Genomic DNA, 15,274 nt, shown 5'->3' with positions numbered 1-15,274 from the left:
TCATATAAACAGAATCCAAAATGAAAGAGGAGAAATCACCACAGATATCATAGATATACAAAGAATTATTGTAGAATACTGTAAAAAACTATTACACCACCAAATTCAACAATCTAGAAGAAATGGATAAATTCCTAGAACAATACAATCTTCCTAGACTTGAGTCATGAAGAAGCAGAAAGTCTAAACAGACCAATTAGCAGGGAGGAAATAGAAAAAACTATTAAAAAACCTCCCCAAAAATAAAAGTCCAAGGCCAGACGTCTATACTAGTAAATTCTATCAAACATTCAAAGAAGACTTGGTTCCTATTCTACTCAAAGTCTTCCAAAAAATTGAAGAAGAAGCAATACTACTAAACACATTTTATGAGGCCAACATAACCCTCATACTGAAACCAGGCAAGGATGGCACAAAAAAAGAAAACTACAGACCAATATCGCTAATGAATACAGATGTTAAAATGCTAAACAAAATACTAGCAAATCAAATACAACAACATATTAAAAAAATAATACATCATGTTCAAGTGGGATTCATCCCAGAATCACAAGGATGGTTCAACATACATAAAATGGTTAACATAATCCACCATATCAACAAAACAAAGAACAAAAACCACATGATCTTATCAATAGATGTAGAAAAGGCATTCGATAAAATACAACACAATTTTATGTTTAAAACACTCAACAAAATGGGTATAGAAGGAAAATATCTCAACATAATAAAGGCCATTTGTGATAAACCATCAGCTAACATCATATTAAATGGCATAAAACTGAAGACTTTTCTCCTCAAATCAGGAAGAAGACAGGGTTGTCCACCATCTCCACTCTTATTTAACGTAGTGCTGGCAATTCTAGCCAGAGCAATCAGCCAAGAAAAAGAAATAAAAGGCATTCATATTGGAAAAGAAGAAGTAAAGGTTTTACTTTTAGCAGATGATATCCTATATACATCAAAAACCCTAAATACTCCACAAAAAGATTACTAGAAAACAATAAACCAATACAGTAAGGTCGCAGGATACAAAATTAATATACAAAAGTCCATTGCCTTCTTATATGCCAACAATGAAACATCAGAAAACAAACTCAAAAAAATAATCCCCTTCATGGTTGCAACAACAACAAAAATACCTAGGAATAAACATAACAAAGAATGTAAATGACCTGTATAATAAAAACTACAAAGCATTGTTAACGGAAATCGAAAAAGATACAATGAAATGGAAAAATATTCCTTGTTTTTGGATAGGAAGAATAAATATAGTCAAAATGACCATATTATGCAAAGCAATATACAATTCAATGCAATTCCCATCAAAATTCCAATGGCATTTTTTAAAGAAATGGAACAAAAAATCATCAGATTTATATGGAACTATAAAAAACCCTGAATAGCTAAAGTAATCCTAAAGAAAAAAGAACAAAGCTGGGGGCATTACAATTCCTGCCTTCAAATTGTATTATAGAGCTACAACAATTAAACAGCATGGTATTGTACAGAAAAATAGGCACTCAGACCAATCGAACAGAATAGAAAGCCCAAAAATAAAACCACATATATGTGGTCAAATATATATGTTGATAAAGGGGCCAACAACACACAATGGAGAAAAGAAAGCCTCTTCAACAAATGGTGCTGGGAAAACTGGAAAGCCACATGCAAAAGAATGAAACTCAACTACAGTTTGTCACCTTGTACTAAAATTAATTCAAAATGGATCAAAGACCTAAATATAAGACCTGAAACAATAAAGTACATAGAAGAAAACATAGGTACTAAACTCAGGGACCTTGGTTATAAAGAGCACTTTTTGAATTTGACTCCAAATGCAAGAGAAGTGAAGGCAAAGATAAATGAATGGGACCACATCAGACTTAGAAGTTTTTGCACAGGAAGAGAAACTGACAACAAAACAAACAGATGGCCAACTAAATTGGAGATGATATTTTCAAACAACAACTCAGATAAGGGTCTAATATCCAAAATATACAAAGAACTCATAAAACTCAACAAACAAACAAACAAACAATCCAATAAAAAAATGGGAAGAGGACATGAACAGACACTTCTCCCAGGAAGAAATACAAATAGCCAACAGATACATGAAAAGATGCTCATCTTCATTAGTTATTAGAGAAATGCAAATCAAAACTACAATGAGATACCACCTCACACCTGTTAGATTAGCTATTATCAACAAGACAAGTAATAACAAGTGTTGAAGATGCTGTGGAGAAAAAGGAACCCTCATCCACTGTTGGTGGGAATGTAAAGTAGTACAACCATTATAGAAGAAATTACAGAAAACTAAAAATATAACTACCTTATGACCCAGCAATCCCTCTACTGGGTATATACCCCCAAAACTCAAAAACCTGGGTACATAAAGACACATGCAGCCCTGTGTTCATTGCAGCTTTGTTCACAGTGGCCAAGACATGGAAACAACCAAAAATCCCTTCAATGGATGACTAGATAAAGAAGATGTGGTACATATATACTATCGAATACTACTCAGCCATAAGAAATGACAACATTGGATCATTTACAACAACATGGATGGACCTTGATAACATTATACTGAGTGAAATAAGTAAATCAGAAAAAACTAAAAACTTTATGATTCTATACATAGGTGGGACACAAAAATGAGACTACGAGACATGGACAAGAGTATGGTGGTTACAGAGTGGGGGCGGGGGAGAGGGAGGGAGTAAGGTAGGGGAGGAGCACAAAGAAAACCAGATAGAAGGTGACGGAAGACAATTTGACTTTGGGTGATGGGTATGCAACGTAATTAAATGTCAAAATAACTTGGAAAAACAAACAAACCGCCCCCCCCAAAAAAAAAACCCCAAAGTAATCTGTTTGTTATGCTTACCTTACACAGGCTATTCTCAGGCATGCATGAATGACTATGTTTAGAATATGGTGTTGTCCCAGTAGAGCATGAGCTCTACGTAGATCAGGTGTCCCCTATTCAACGTCTCTGCACAGTGGGACACTCCTGCTTAACAGTAGGGCTGGCAGCCTCTTTGAGACTACTCTTGAGGTGACTGTGAGGATTCTACTTATCAGTGCTGAGACCCACTGCCACCGGAGGAAAGACACAACCGACCCACAAGTTAGTTGCAAGAGTCACACTAGCAGTTTATTACTCATGAATCCTTTGGTGTGCCTGGTACAGTTAAGGAGCCCTGTCCTCATGCTCCTCTCAGCTGTTCTTGGTCAGAGCAGTGTGGAGACAGTCCACATTCAACATTGAAGTCTGGGCACCTACCTCAGCAGGGGGGGCCCCTTAGCTTTAGTACCTTTTCTGGACTAGGCCTTCTAAAGCAGTGGTCCCCAATCTTTTTTTGGGCCATGGACTGGTTTAATGTCAGAAAATGTTTTCACAGATAAGCCTTTAGGGTGGGTCGGATAAATGTATCACGTGACCAAGACAAAGCATCAAGAGTCAGTCTTAGACAGATGTAACAGAGGGAATCTGGTCATTTTTTAAAAATAAAACATTGTTCAGACTTAAATATAAATAAAATGAAAATAATGTAAGTTATTTATTCTTTCTCTGCGGACCGGTACCAAATGGCCCACAGACTGGTACTGGTCTGCAACCCAGGGGTTGGGGACCACTGTTCTAACAGGTGTCAATCAATCTACAGGATTATCACCTCCAGCCCTACCTTTTGGGGAGTTCCTCAAAGGGAGCCCTTTTTATGTTAATCTACAGAAATTTCACATCAAGCCACTTTTAAGGTGTTCCTAGGAAACCTTCTTGTTTATGTTAATTTACAGAGTTATGACCTAAATATAAGACTAAATATATGACCTAAATACAAGCCACTTCTTTTCTATATAGAACTTCACACACACACTTATGGACCCTGCAAGAAAGGCAGAGTCTGCCTATCATATCTGTACACATTAGATTAATTCCTATCCAGACGGCATAACTTTATTTACTTAATTGCTTTTAATATTATATCTGAATTATTTCTATATAGCTTCCATATTTTTCTATATTTCTATATATTTAATTACTTTAACATTATATTACTGCAACAGGTGTAGAGCATTGCTGGTTCTGCACTTTGCACATCTTGTGTGTGTGCTTACACTCCCTCCCTCCTACTCTCTCCTCTTCTCCCTGCTAGTTTAACATTTAGAATATCCCAATTGTGTACTAGGCTACTGGCTTTTAAACATGAGGTGCATCAGAATCACCTGGAGGTCTTGTTAAAACACCCATGACTGGCTCCCACCTTGTTTCTGATTCCTTGGGTCTAAGTGGGCCTCAGTGATTGGCACTTCTAAAGAGCTCCCAGGTGATGCTGATGATCTTGTTCCAGAGACCACACCTTGAGAACCCTTACATAGGCATGGCCTAGTAGATTGTTATCCATTATTATAGATTTATGATAAATTATATGCCAAATTACTATAAAACAGAGACAATGTTATTTAAAAAAATGGGAGAAAACCCCAACTCACTGTTTTTTTGTCATCATTGTTCTTATTCTACAATAATTGCTCTTCCAAAGAAGTTAAAGGATTAATCTATGACAAAACAACATCTGTGTTACTTGGTGCTAAATACTAACAGGCTTCTAATATTAGAGGCCAGAGAAGTACTAAGTGTAGGGGTAAACACATACTAATAAATTATCCTTTTTAAAAACAAATACGCAAGAAAACCTTCTCTACCCGTCCAGAGTTTTCTCTGATTCTTTCACAGCTACACTCAACAGATATTTCTCAATGCATATTTATGAACTTTAAATTTTATGTGTCATCTTTGTTTCAAAAAAAGAAGATGAGGGAAGGCCAGAATGTTGCTTCAATTTTTTTTATGAATATTAATTTTCCTTTTGCTTTGCTGATTCCATTTCAGTAGCTGCAAAGTAGAATACACTACAACAGTCTTCTCATGAGGGAGGGAGTGTGAGAGGTTTTAGATCAAATGCAGCACCTTCATTGTAAACAATTAATTATGATCTGGGAAGCCCAGTGACCCTGCAGCTGGTGCTATGAGTAGGGAGAGAGGTCAGTTTGGATGGAGAGGTTGGAAGGGAGAAGTCGTGGTGCCCGACCTCTGGTCCCTGCTGCAGAATTAGTGATGCTGGCTGAGATGGTCTCAGCATCAGACAGTTTGACCTACATATTGTGAGTGAGGTGTCCTCTTGAAAAGGCATGTAGATCGGAGAATTGGATAAGGTCTTCCCTCCCCCCCAAATGACTTATCATAGCTACTACTTTTTTTAAATTTTTTTAAGTGAGCACTTAAAGGAGTGTAAGACTGGAGTCAGAATGAAATGAACGGAAGTCTTTGCTTTAGTAAATGGGATCCTCTAGTTTGGTGCTTAAAAAATATAATTATATAATTTTTTAAAATAGGCATAAGTTTACTTAAATATAGGAATTACTCATGTTACCTATTTACTTAGTAGAAAAATGAAGCAGAAATAAGATTCTATTTTGAAATATGGTAATTTTAAAGTATTTTAAGGCAAATTATAATATAAGATTTCCAAAGTTAAAATTTATCTTATTTTATTTTACTAAGTTAAAAAATATATTCTGAGCACTTTACAGATTTTTTTTTTGTGTGTGTGACAGAGACAGAGAGAGATGGAGAGAGGGACAGATAGGGACAGAGAGACAGGAAGGAAGAGAGATGAGAAACATCAGTTCTTCATTGCAGCACCTTAGATGTTCATTGATTGCTTTCTCATATGTGCCTTGACCAGGGGGCTACAGCAGATTGTGTGACCCCTTGCTCAAGCCAGCGACCTTGGGTTCAAGCTGGTGAGCCTTGCTCAAACCAAATGAGCCCATGCTCAATCTGGCGACTTCAGAATTTTGAACCTGGGTCTTCTGTGTCCCAGTTCAATGCTCTATCCACTGCGCCACCGCCTGGTCAGGCTAAGGGCTTTTTTTTTTTTTTTTAAATGCTATTGGTTAGCTTAGATGTGCCAATTACAAATTAAACTCAATAGGTAACAGGTACTTAACCAGTAAAATGTCTTGCTGTTCTCTACAGCACAGATCAAATACTATGGCCAGAATGCCAAGGTGAGTGCCAGAATTTTTCTTCTGATATCTTTTATTCTGCCCATGGTGATACCAACCAAAACATGAGTCTGAGTAAATTCCTTACCAGTGAGTAGTAGTTCTAACGTTTTTTGAAATGTACAGCTCCTGTTTTGGACTTTCAGGTTAACACTGTGTTTGGGAAAAGATGAAAGGAATTTAGAAATAGTCTTTTCATTTCTCATTGAACACAATAATCTAGATATAAAAATTCTGTCTAAATCCTCCTTTGTTACCAGGAAATTTCTTATTAAATTTCCTATTAAAATTTTATTGTAATTATGAACCATCTTCTAGCCTTATAAAAACAATGCAGCCATTATAAACTGTTATAATCCATCTAATTATCAGAGATGAGACACATAGTGACAGAAAGCTATCAGGAATCCACTGGTGAGTCTTACTTGCCTCTCGGGGTAAACCAGACTTCCCTGGAGAGTTCTCTGTTCTCCCTGCCTGAGCAGTTGGAGTGCCTGTGCAGGTAGCAATCCGCTGCCCTCGGAGAACAGCAGGCCCTGTCCCTCTCCTGATAGGCATCTGGAAGTGTTCGCTTTCCAAGACTCTGGCAGTGACTTGAATGTTTACATTGTTAATACTCTGAGCACAGGTAATGGCTGATTAAAACATGAACAGCATGACCAACAGAAACAAAGGTTTTTTGATAAGGATCAACTATTCATGACAGAAAACTAGGAGGCAGAGATGGGGCTGTAGGGGACAGAGTTATTGGGGCAAAGAAGAGGAATATGGGAAGGTAATGTTAGCCTTAAAAAGTGCTTGGTGGTAAGGAAAGAATCCGCCAGCTGCCTCTGGTCTCCTTGCTCTCAGAAATCAGAAATGTAATAAGATGATTAATAGATACAGTGTTCTTACAGTGCAGAGTGTATTCTTTGTTTATTTTGAAAAGTAAAAAGCAGTGAGGCCAAAAGTTTTAGTAAAACTTTATCACTTGAATGAAAAAGTTATTCTGTATTCACAGTGATAATATGTTACACTTGTGTGTTTAGTTCCTCCAGTTAAATTCTGAGTATCCAGTGTCCTCTTTGGTTTTCTACAAATTTAGGTTTTTTGCTTTTGTTTTCCTTACAATTGGAAATCCATGTAAGCTATTTGCACATATGTGTGCCATGGAATTTGCACACCTGCATATGTTGTAAACAGAGGAGTGGGCTCTCACTGGCAGAGGTATTGTGCTCAGCTTGGGTCTGTTAACTTTGCCTATAACCTAAGGGAGGGAGGGATAGAGCAAATATTTACTGAGGCAATTTATTGTGTAAAATCTTAGTATACTTAATTTTAAGAGCCTACAAATTATTTTCAAGGGTTCCTCAGCAATGCTTTGTAAGTCAACACATGTGTTAATTATATAGGAATATATATATATTCCTATTATTATTGAATCCTGAATGGCATGTACTGTAAGACTGGTGGTTGTGGCCATGCAGATTCGCACTGAATTTGGGCAGACGGTAAAGGAACTGGGAAGCCAGAAAACTGTGAGCCATACCAATTAATTGGGGGCTTGAAAAGACAGGCAATCCAAAAGAAGAAAGAAAAAAAGAAAAAAAAAAGGGGAAAGAAAAACCTTCTTTTTGCAGCGGAGGGCAAGTGATCAGGAAACCAAGCTGCATCTCTCAGTGGTGAGCATGATCTGATCTCATCACCCCTGAGGGGAAGTACTTATTTCCTTATAATAGTGCTGTCACGTGCTCACACTAATTGCACAAAGGGCTTACAGCTGGTAAACCTGCAAGCAAGCCTAACACAGCTGTTTTCCCCATACGTACCATAGTAAGTCAAGTTCCTAAACTCTCCTTTTCGGGAGCATTGGCAATGATTCCGAATTTTTAAATGTAAAACTGCTTATTTTTAATGACCTTTCATTTAGGCCTTTCAGATGCAGACTATTTCCAATAATATTTGGCAAGTAGAATAGATCCTAACTAGTTGTTAAACATGTATTTTAGACTGATGAGTAAATCGTAGCTTTAATTATCATAATATCTGGATAAGAAATTAATAGAAGGTTATGTGGATTTTAATTTATTATAAATAGTATAAACTTTCTCTGAAATATTTCAAAGGAAGATTAATTTTTAACTTCTAAGTTCATGTTAATTTCATTTTTTGTTATCGTTTGGCAAGACAATGACCTTATTCTTAGGAAGTGCACTCACAAGTGTTTATGGGTACTCAACCAATGGTGGCACAGTGGATTGAGTGTCGGCCCTGGATGGTGAGGGCCCTGTTTTGGAACCTGGAGGTCATTGGCTAGAGTTGAGCTTGTTGGCTTGAGCACAGGCTAGCCAGTTTGTATGCGGGACCATCAGTGTGATCCCCCAGGGTCGCTGGCTAGAGCCCAAGGTCGCTGGCTTGAGCGAGGGGTCACTGGCTCAGCTGGAGCCCCTCCCAGGCCTCCTTCCATCAAGGCCTGTGTGAGAAGCAATCAGTAAGCAACTAAAGGGAAACAACTACAGGTTGATGCTTCTCACTTAAAAAAAAAAAGGTGTTTATGAGCGTACATTATGTCTGTGACTTCACATGACTTTAATTAGTCATGCATACAAATAAATAAATAATACAGATACAGATATAGCCAGCAATGCATTGCTTAATGATGGGGATATATTCAGAGAAATGCATCTCTGGGTGATTTCATTATTATAGGAACATTGTAGAATGCACTTACACAAACCTAGATGGTATAGTCTACCACACACCCAGCTTTCATGATGGGCCAATCGTAGTGCCATTTGGTTGCTCTTCTACCGCCTACCATGAAAGCTGGAACGCCCACTAGTGGGCGGGAGGGATCAGATTGACCAGCACTGCAAAAGTGGGCAGGTTTTTATTTTTTATTTTTTTTGTATTTTTCCGAAGCTAGAAACGGGGAGAGAAACAGTCAGATAGACTCCCGCATGCGCCCGACCAGGATCCACCCGGCACGCCCACCAGGGGGTGACGCTTTGCCCACCAGGGGGCGATGCTGTGCCCCTCCAGGGCCACTCTAGCACCTGGGGCAGCGCCAAGGAGCCATCCCCAGCGCCCGGGCCATCTTTGCTCCAATGGAGCCTCGGCTGCGGGAGGAGAAGAGAGAGACAGAGAGGAAGGAGAGGAGGAGGGGTGGACAAGCAGATGGGCGCTTCTCCTGTGTGCCCTGGCCAGGAATCGAACCCGGGACTTCTACACGCCAGGCCGACACTCTACCACTGAACCAACCAGCCAGGGCCAAAGTGGGCAGTTTTTATAAAAAGGTTCGCCATTACGGTACTACAATGTTAGGATAGCTACAGTGATACTAGGCAATAGGAACTTTTCAGCTTCATTGTAATCTCATGAGATCATTGTCATCTATGCAGTCATAGACTAAAATGTTGTTATACAGCACTTAACTGTATAACAGTTAAGTATATATATTTATACTATGTGTAGAGAGATAGACAAACACACACACTAAGGGAACAAGAGACTTATACAGCAAATGTAGTTATTTTAAAAATGAAAATCTCTGTAAAGGATATACTGGAATTTTTTATCCTTACAGGTTTTCTGTAAGACTTAAGTTAAACATATATTTATATTGATGGTAAAATAGAAATTGTTGCAATCACTATTTAAAGGAAATTTTGACAATATGTATAAAAAGCCTTAAAAATATATCTATTGAACTAATTCTTCTGGGAATCTAGATTAAGGAAATAATCACTGATATATATTATGATGTATGCATAAAATGTTCATCACAGAACCTTACTTATTACAGTAAAGATTTGTTATAGCAAAATCTTTGCAGCCTCCTAACTACGCATCATCAGAAGATTGACTTTCTAATTAGAATGTGTCTGTATATATACTCTATAGTCTTTAAAACTAATGTTGCAGAAAATTATTTTGTTTTGCAAAATGTTCAAAATATTAAAAATGAAAACAATCTAGTTATAAAGCTACTATAATGACTTTTACACTTTTTTATTTTGGCAAAATACACATAACAAAATTTATCATCTTAATTATTTTTAAGTGTACAACACAGTGTATTAAATATACTGCTCACAAAAATAAGGGAATATTTCAAAAATGAATAAGAAGCAATAAAAAGAAGCATTTGATTTTATTTTATTAAACAAGAATATCAGGAAAGCAAACAAGTCAAAGAAAGTGGTTTGATTATGCAAATGAAATGCAAAACCAACTTTTATTTCATTGGTTAAAGTGCACTATACAAAAGGCTGAAAGTATTGAAGTATCTGCATGGTCCCTGATCCCCTAATTTTTGTGAGCAGTTGTGTAACATAATGTTACACAGCCATCACCACCACCCATCTTTGTAGCTCTTTGCAAATAGAAATAGAAACTGAAACACTGTACTATTAAGTATTAACTTTCCCAATTCCACTTTTCCTTAGCCCACCATTCTACTTTTTCTCTTTACGGTTTTGACTACCCTCAGTACCTAATAAGTGGAATTATACAGTATTTATCTTTGTGTGATTGGCTTATTCACTTAATTAATGTCCTCAAGTTTCATCCACATTGGAGTATATGCCACAATTCTCTTCCTTTTTAAGGATGAATAATGTTTCATATATGTATATACCACATTTTTCTTATATATTCAGCTGTCAGTGGACACTGATTTCTTCCATGTTTTAGCTATTATGAATAATGCTGCTATGCATATGGGCATATATAATGCCTTTTTGTGAAATATTTTGTTTATGAATCTTTCTGTTCATTGAAATGATCCTGCAAAGCATACAATTGAATGTTAGTTATTTTCCTCATTAGTGAGGTGGTGGCAATTTTATTTATTTTAGTTTAGTTGGTAATTTTTTTTTATTTTTCTGTATGGAACATATAATACTTTTGATTGGGGAGAAAAAAGTTACATTGGGTGGGATAAGGTCCTCAGCCAAAGTATATATAGGTGATAGATAGCCATATAGTTAAAGGTATACAGCACAGTTGGAACACCTCTTCTCTGTAGTAACCAAAGTTATCAAATACAAAAATACCATTTAAAATTCAATAACAGTAATCACACTCTCAAGGGTATATGGTGCTCTTAATAAGAATGGTGCTAATGTTATTACTATGTAAGTGCATCTGATTTTAGGTCAGTTTTCTTAAAATATAATACATACCAAAGACTACCTGCATATAAATCACTTTAAGTGATTGTAAAAAACATCAACAAAAACTTTGAATAAAAATCTCTGGTATTAAAGTCAGTAAACATGAAGTTTTATAAAGTTCTGCAAATTATTCATTTTTATATGATGTTTCAAAAATCATGCTATAGGTAAATTTGATTTGTTATAAACTGGGATAATATTGGGCTCTGGCCAGTTGGCTCAGTGGTAGAGCGTCAGCCTGGCATGCAGAAGTCCCGGGTTCAATTCCCCGCCAGGGCACACAGGAGAAGCGCCCATCTGCTTGTCCACCCCTCCCCCTCTCCTTCCTCTCTGTCTCTCTCTTCCCCTCCCGCAGCCGAGGCTCCATTGGAGCAAAGATGGCCCGGGCGCTGGGGATGGCTCCCTGGCCTCTGCCCCAGGCGTTAGAGTGGCTCTGGTCGCAACAGAGCGATGCCCCAGAGGGGCAGAGCATCGCCCCCTGGTGGGCAGAGCGTCGCCCCCTGGTGGGCGTGCCGGGTGGATCCCGGTCGGGCGCATGTGGGAGTCTGTCTGACTGTCTCTCCCCGTTTCCAGCTTCAGAAAAAAAAAAAACCAAAAAAAAAAAACCTGGGATAATATTGAATAATTTATACTATTGTATTAATGGATACAAAAGAATCCTTTGAACAGAACATAACCATTCTTTTAAAATACAATATTTATGAAAAATTTAGCTGTGTATTTTTGACAGGCATTTTTGTTTAAAGTGTTGCATATCTATATATACAAATGATTTTCATCCTTATTTATTTCCTGGCATACATATAAACTACTAAAATTCTTAGGCACACCAAAAAAACATACTTTTTGCCAATCTGACAAGAAAAAGGTGTAATTTAGATTTATTCACACTGGATAGCTATTGTTGTGTTCGTTGTCATCATGTTTTTGATAATCTAAGAGAAAAGAGGTCAGTGCCCCTGACTAATAGTCAGGTATTGCATCTTTTAAAATTTATTGCAGCACAGTGGTTGAAAATTTCTGATATATAATTATATATATATATTAACATTTGAAGAATATATTTCCTTTGTATCCATCAGAAGATGACTCTGTTTTATGTATAATGAATATAGAATTATTTTCTTAATACAAATTTGTAGAACACTCCAGAAACCACATGAGAAAAGGCTGTATACCCATCAGCTAGACCTGAAATAAAGATGCTACCTACTTATATCAATACTTTAGGGGCGTTGATTCATTTACTACATTTGTTTATATTCTGTGCTTTTAACCCATGTCAAGCTCATTTCTTCCAGCATGCTCTTGAATCAAGTGCCTAGATGAATGATGATTCCTGTTTAGTTGAAATTATTTAATTTAGAGTGTGTGTGTGTGTGTATGTGTTTTTGTTTTATCAGTTAGCAGATAAAAAGTACCTCTCACATCTTGCATATGGAGTTTAGCAAGCACTTTCAGGAAAGAGTTGCTTCCTTATTTTTAGATGAAAATATTCTCTGTATTATAGTTCTCTTTGCTTTCTTTTTCATTTCAGATTTTGTTGACGGATCTATCCACCACAAAGCCTTACTTATATCTGTGACTGTCTGTAGTTTGCTCTTGGTCCTTATCATTTTATTCTGTTACTTCAGGTAAGTTCCTCAAATATAGATGTAAAATTTTGAGTTTATAATATCTTTCTCTTACTGCTCTTACCCACTGATATCATTTTTCACCACAACTTCTGTTGACCTAATTAGATCTTAGATGTCACTGTTAATATTAGTTCCTATTGATAAATATTTGTCCTAATGAAGCTATTATTAAATATCTATTTCATTTGTGCTTCATATATCCAAACCACCCAGATAAATTTCACCCGTGGGGAAATTAGGGTAGTTAGGGAATTCAGGAATAAGTGGCTACTGAATTTAATTCTAAGCAGAGAAATAAGCATGTTGATCTTAGAATCCTTCTAGTAATTTCTTATTTCCTGATCTAACAACTTCCCCTAGTAGTGAAAGATTTTTAAAGACAATGTATAGATTATTAAATTAAAGTAAGTTTGGTTACTATATTAAAGTTAAGTATGGTAGTTCAAATGAGTTTTAGTCACTTGAAAACTTATTTTGTCATTTGTGAAATATCAAAGACCTTTAAATTATGTTGCTTGTCTTTTATAATACTAATTTACGATATTATTCTGCAAATGGAGTTGATTCAAATACATTTATTTCTAATTATTAATACACGTTTTTAAAGTTTGTATTTATTTCACTTAGCTATGTTATTGGCCTATATATTACCTACATAAGAGAGTTAGCTTTAATGTCTTTTTCACACCAAAAATTTGGATCTATAATTAATTAGAGGGAACCGTAAAGGGAAGAAGTTTAGGGAATGAATGAAATGGAATTCTATAGAAACATTAACAGACTTTATGTAGCCTGCTGGAGAACAGTCAGTTGAAAGGAATAGAGATGTACTTAGACGGTGGAGACTGAGTAAGAACATGTAGTTTACTCTAAAAAAATAAAAAAAAGTTAGTAAAATAATTTTAATTTGTATTTTGGCAGTTAGAACTGAATGTAATAAATAGTGAGCCTTTAATCTCGCATTGTTTTTATGTGCTAAAATAAAAACCTGCCCTGATTACTATTTGATAGGCAGTGTTTGCCTGTATCATTGCAGTTCAGTGTCTAAAATGATCTTCCTCTGTGCCTCTCTAGGTATAGAAAACAAGAAACAAGAGCTCGATACAGCATTGGGTTAGAGCAGGATGAAACTTACATCCCTTCTGGAGAGTCGCTGAGAGACTTGATTGAGCAGTCTCAAAGCTCAGGAAGTGGATCAGGCCTCCCTCTGCTGGTATGAGAAGAACATACATTGAATTTACAGGAATGTTTTCTGAGAGGAAATGTCAAGAAATACAGGGTTTCATTTTACTGAAACGGATAGGGCAGGACAAAGAGGACATTCTGTGCAGGCAGTTAGATATCAGATCTCCGATGCAGGGCTTCCTGATAACATTTTGACATATTGGGGGTAAGGTGATTGTTTTTTAATGTCAGTCTATGGTTACAATCCAGACCCTCAGACGTTCTGATAAAGAGTAGATTAGAAAACATTAAACAGGGGGCCATCTTCCCTCTGTTTTCAGTAAGTATAGTATTACTGCCCTTTGGCCTGGCTTTTGAAGGCCATTCTTACAACCAACTAGGATCCGAGTACTTTTACAAGGAAAGAAGGCTGCATTTCAGCTGGAGGGCTTATGTTTCAGGGCGAAGTCCTGGCTTTTCCATTCAGGAGAGGTTTCATTTTCTGATGGTCAATACTGCCAACCTTGAAGAAAATATATACCGAATCCAAGGCACTTGCTATAATGAGAAAAACATTTCGTTCCTTTATGCACCATGCAAAACGATGACTGTGACTCGGGATGGAAATAACAATTTTAATGAGAAATAGTTTCCTTTGTAAATTCTTGAGATTGATTTTCCTAATCGTTACTGTCTGGATATCTTGTTTACTTTCCTTAGGTGACCTTTTATTTAGTATTAAACGTAACTTAAAAAAAAAAGTCTCAAGCCAAGAATATATCTTACAACATTTTTAAACATACAGAAAGCTGTTTATATTTAATGTATACAACTTGAGAATTTGGCAACGAATATATATCCATGAAACCATCACTACAATCTATACCGTGAACATATCCATCACCTTCGAAAGTTTCTTTATTATCATTATTATTTTATGATTAGAACACTTGACATGAGATTTATGCTCTTAGCAAATTTCTGAATACAATACATACTGTTAACTGTGGGCACTATAGATCTTTAGGATTTATTCACCTTGCATAACTGCAACTCTATACTTGTTGACTAATACCTTCCCTGGAGGCAATAGACCAGACAGAAAACCCCTTGTGAAGTAGTCATTATGACCAAAATGATGCTTCTCAGGATATCACTTTTTCTTATATAAAAGTTCTCATCAAATTGCTTGATCTTTATTTTTAGAGTTAATATGTATCAAATCCAATTCTCATA

The 15,274-nt window shown here is 36.5% G+C and overlaps 1 protein-coding gene across 3 annotated transcripts in view; it reads left to right on the top strand.

Annotated features, from left to right (window-relative positions):
* Nucleotides 1-15,274, top strand: part of BMPR1B (bone morphogenetic protein receptor type 1B) — a 422,111-nt gene that overhangs the window by 380,566 nt on the left and 26,271 nt on the right. For all 3 annotated transcript variants that reach the window (XM_066232955.1, XM_066232952.1, XM_066232953.1), the window contains 2 exons: nucleotides 12,775-12,871; nucleotides 13,949-14,087. In XM_066232955.1, coding sequence (XP_066089052.1) covers nucleotides 12,775-12,871; nucleotides 13,949-14,087 — 236 coding nt within the window. The remainder of the gene's footprint in view (nucleotides 1-12,774; nucleotides 12,872-13,948; nucleotides 14,088-15,274) is intronic.

This window comes from Saccopteryx bilineata, chromosome 5 (genome assembly GCF_036850765.1).
Source record: "Saccopteryx bilineata isolate mSacBil1 chromosome 5, mSacBil1_pri_phased_curated, whole genome shotgun sequence".
NCBI lineage: Eukaryota > Metazoa > Chordata > Mammalia > Chiroptera > Emballonuridae > Saccopteryx > Saccopteryx bilineata.
Note: the sequence above shows the minus strand (reverse complement) of the source record. Positions and strands in the feature narration are given on the sequence as shown.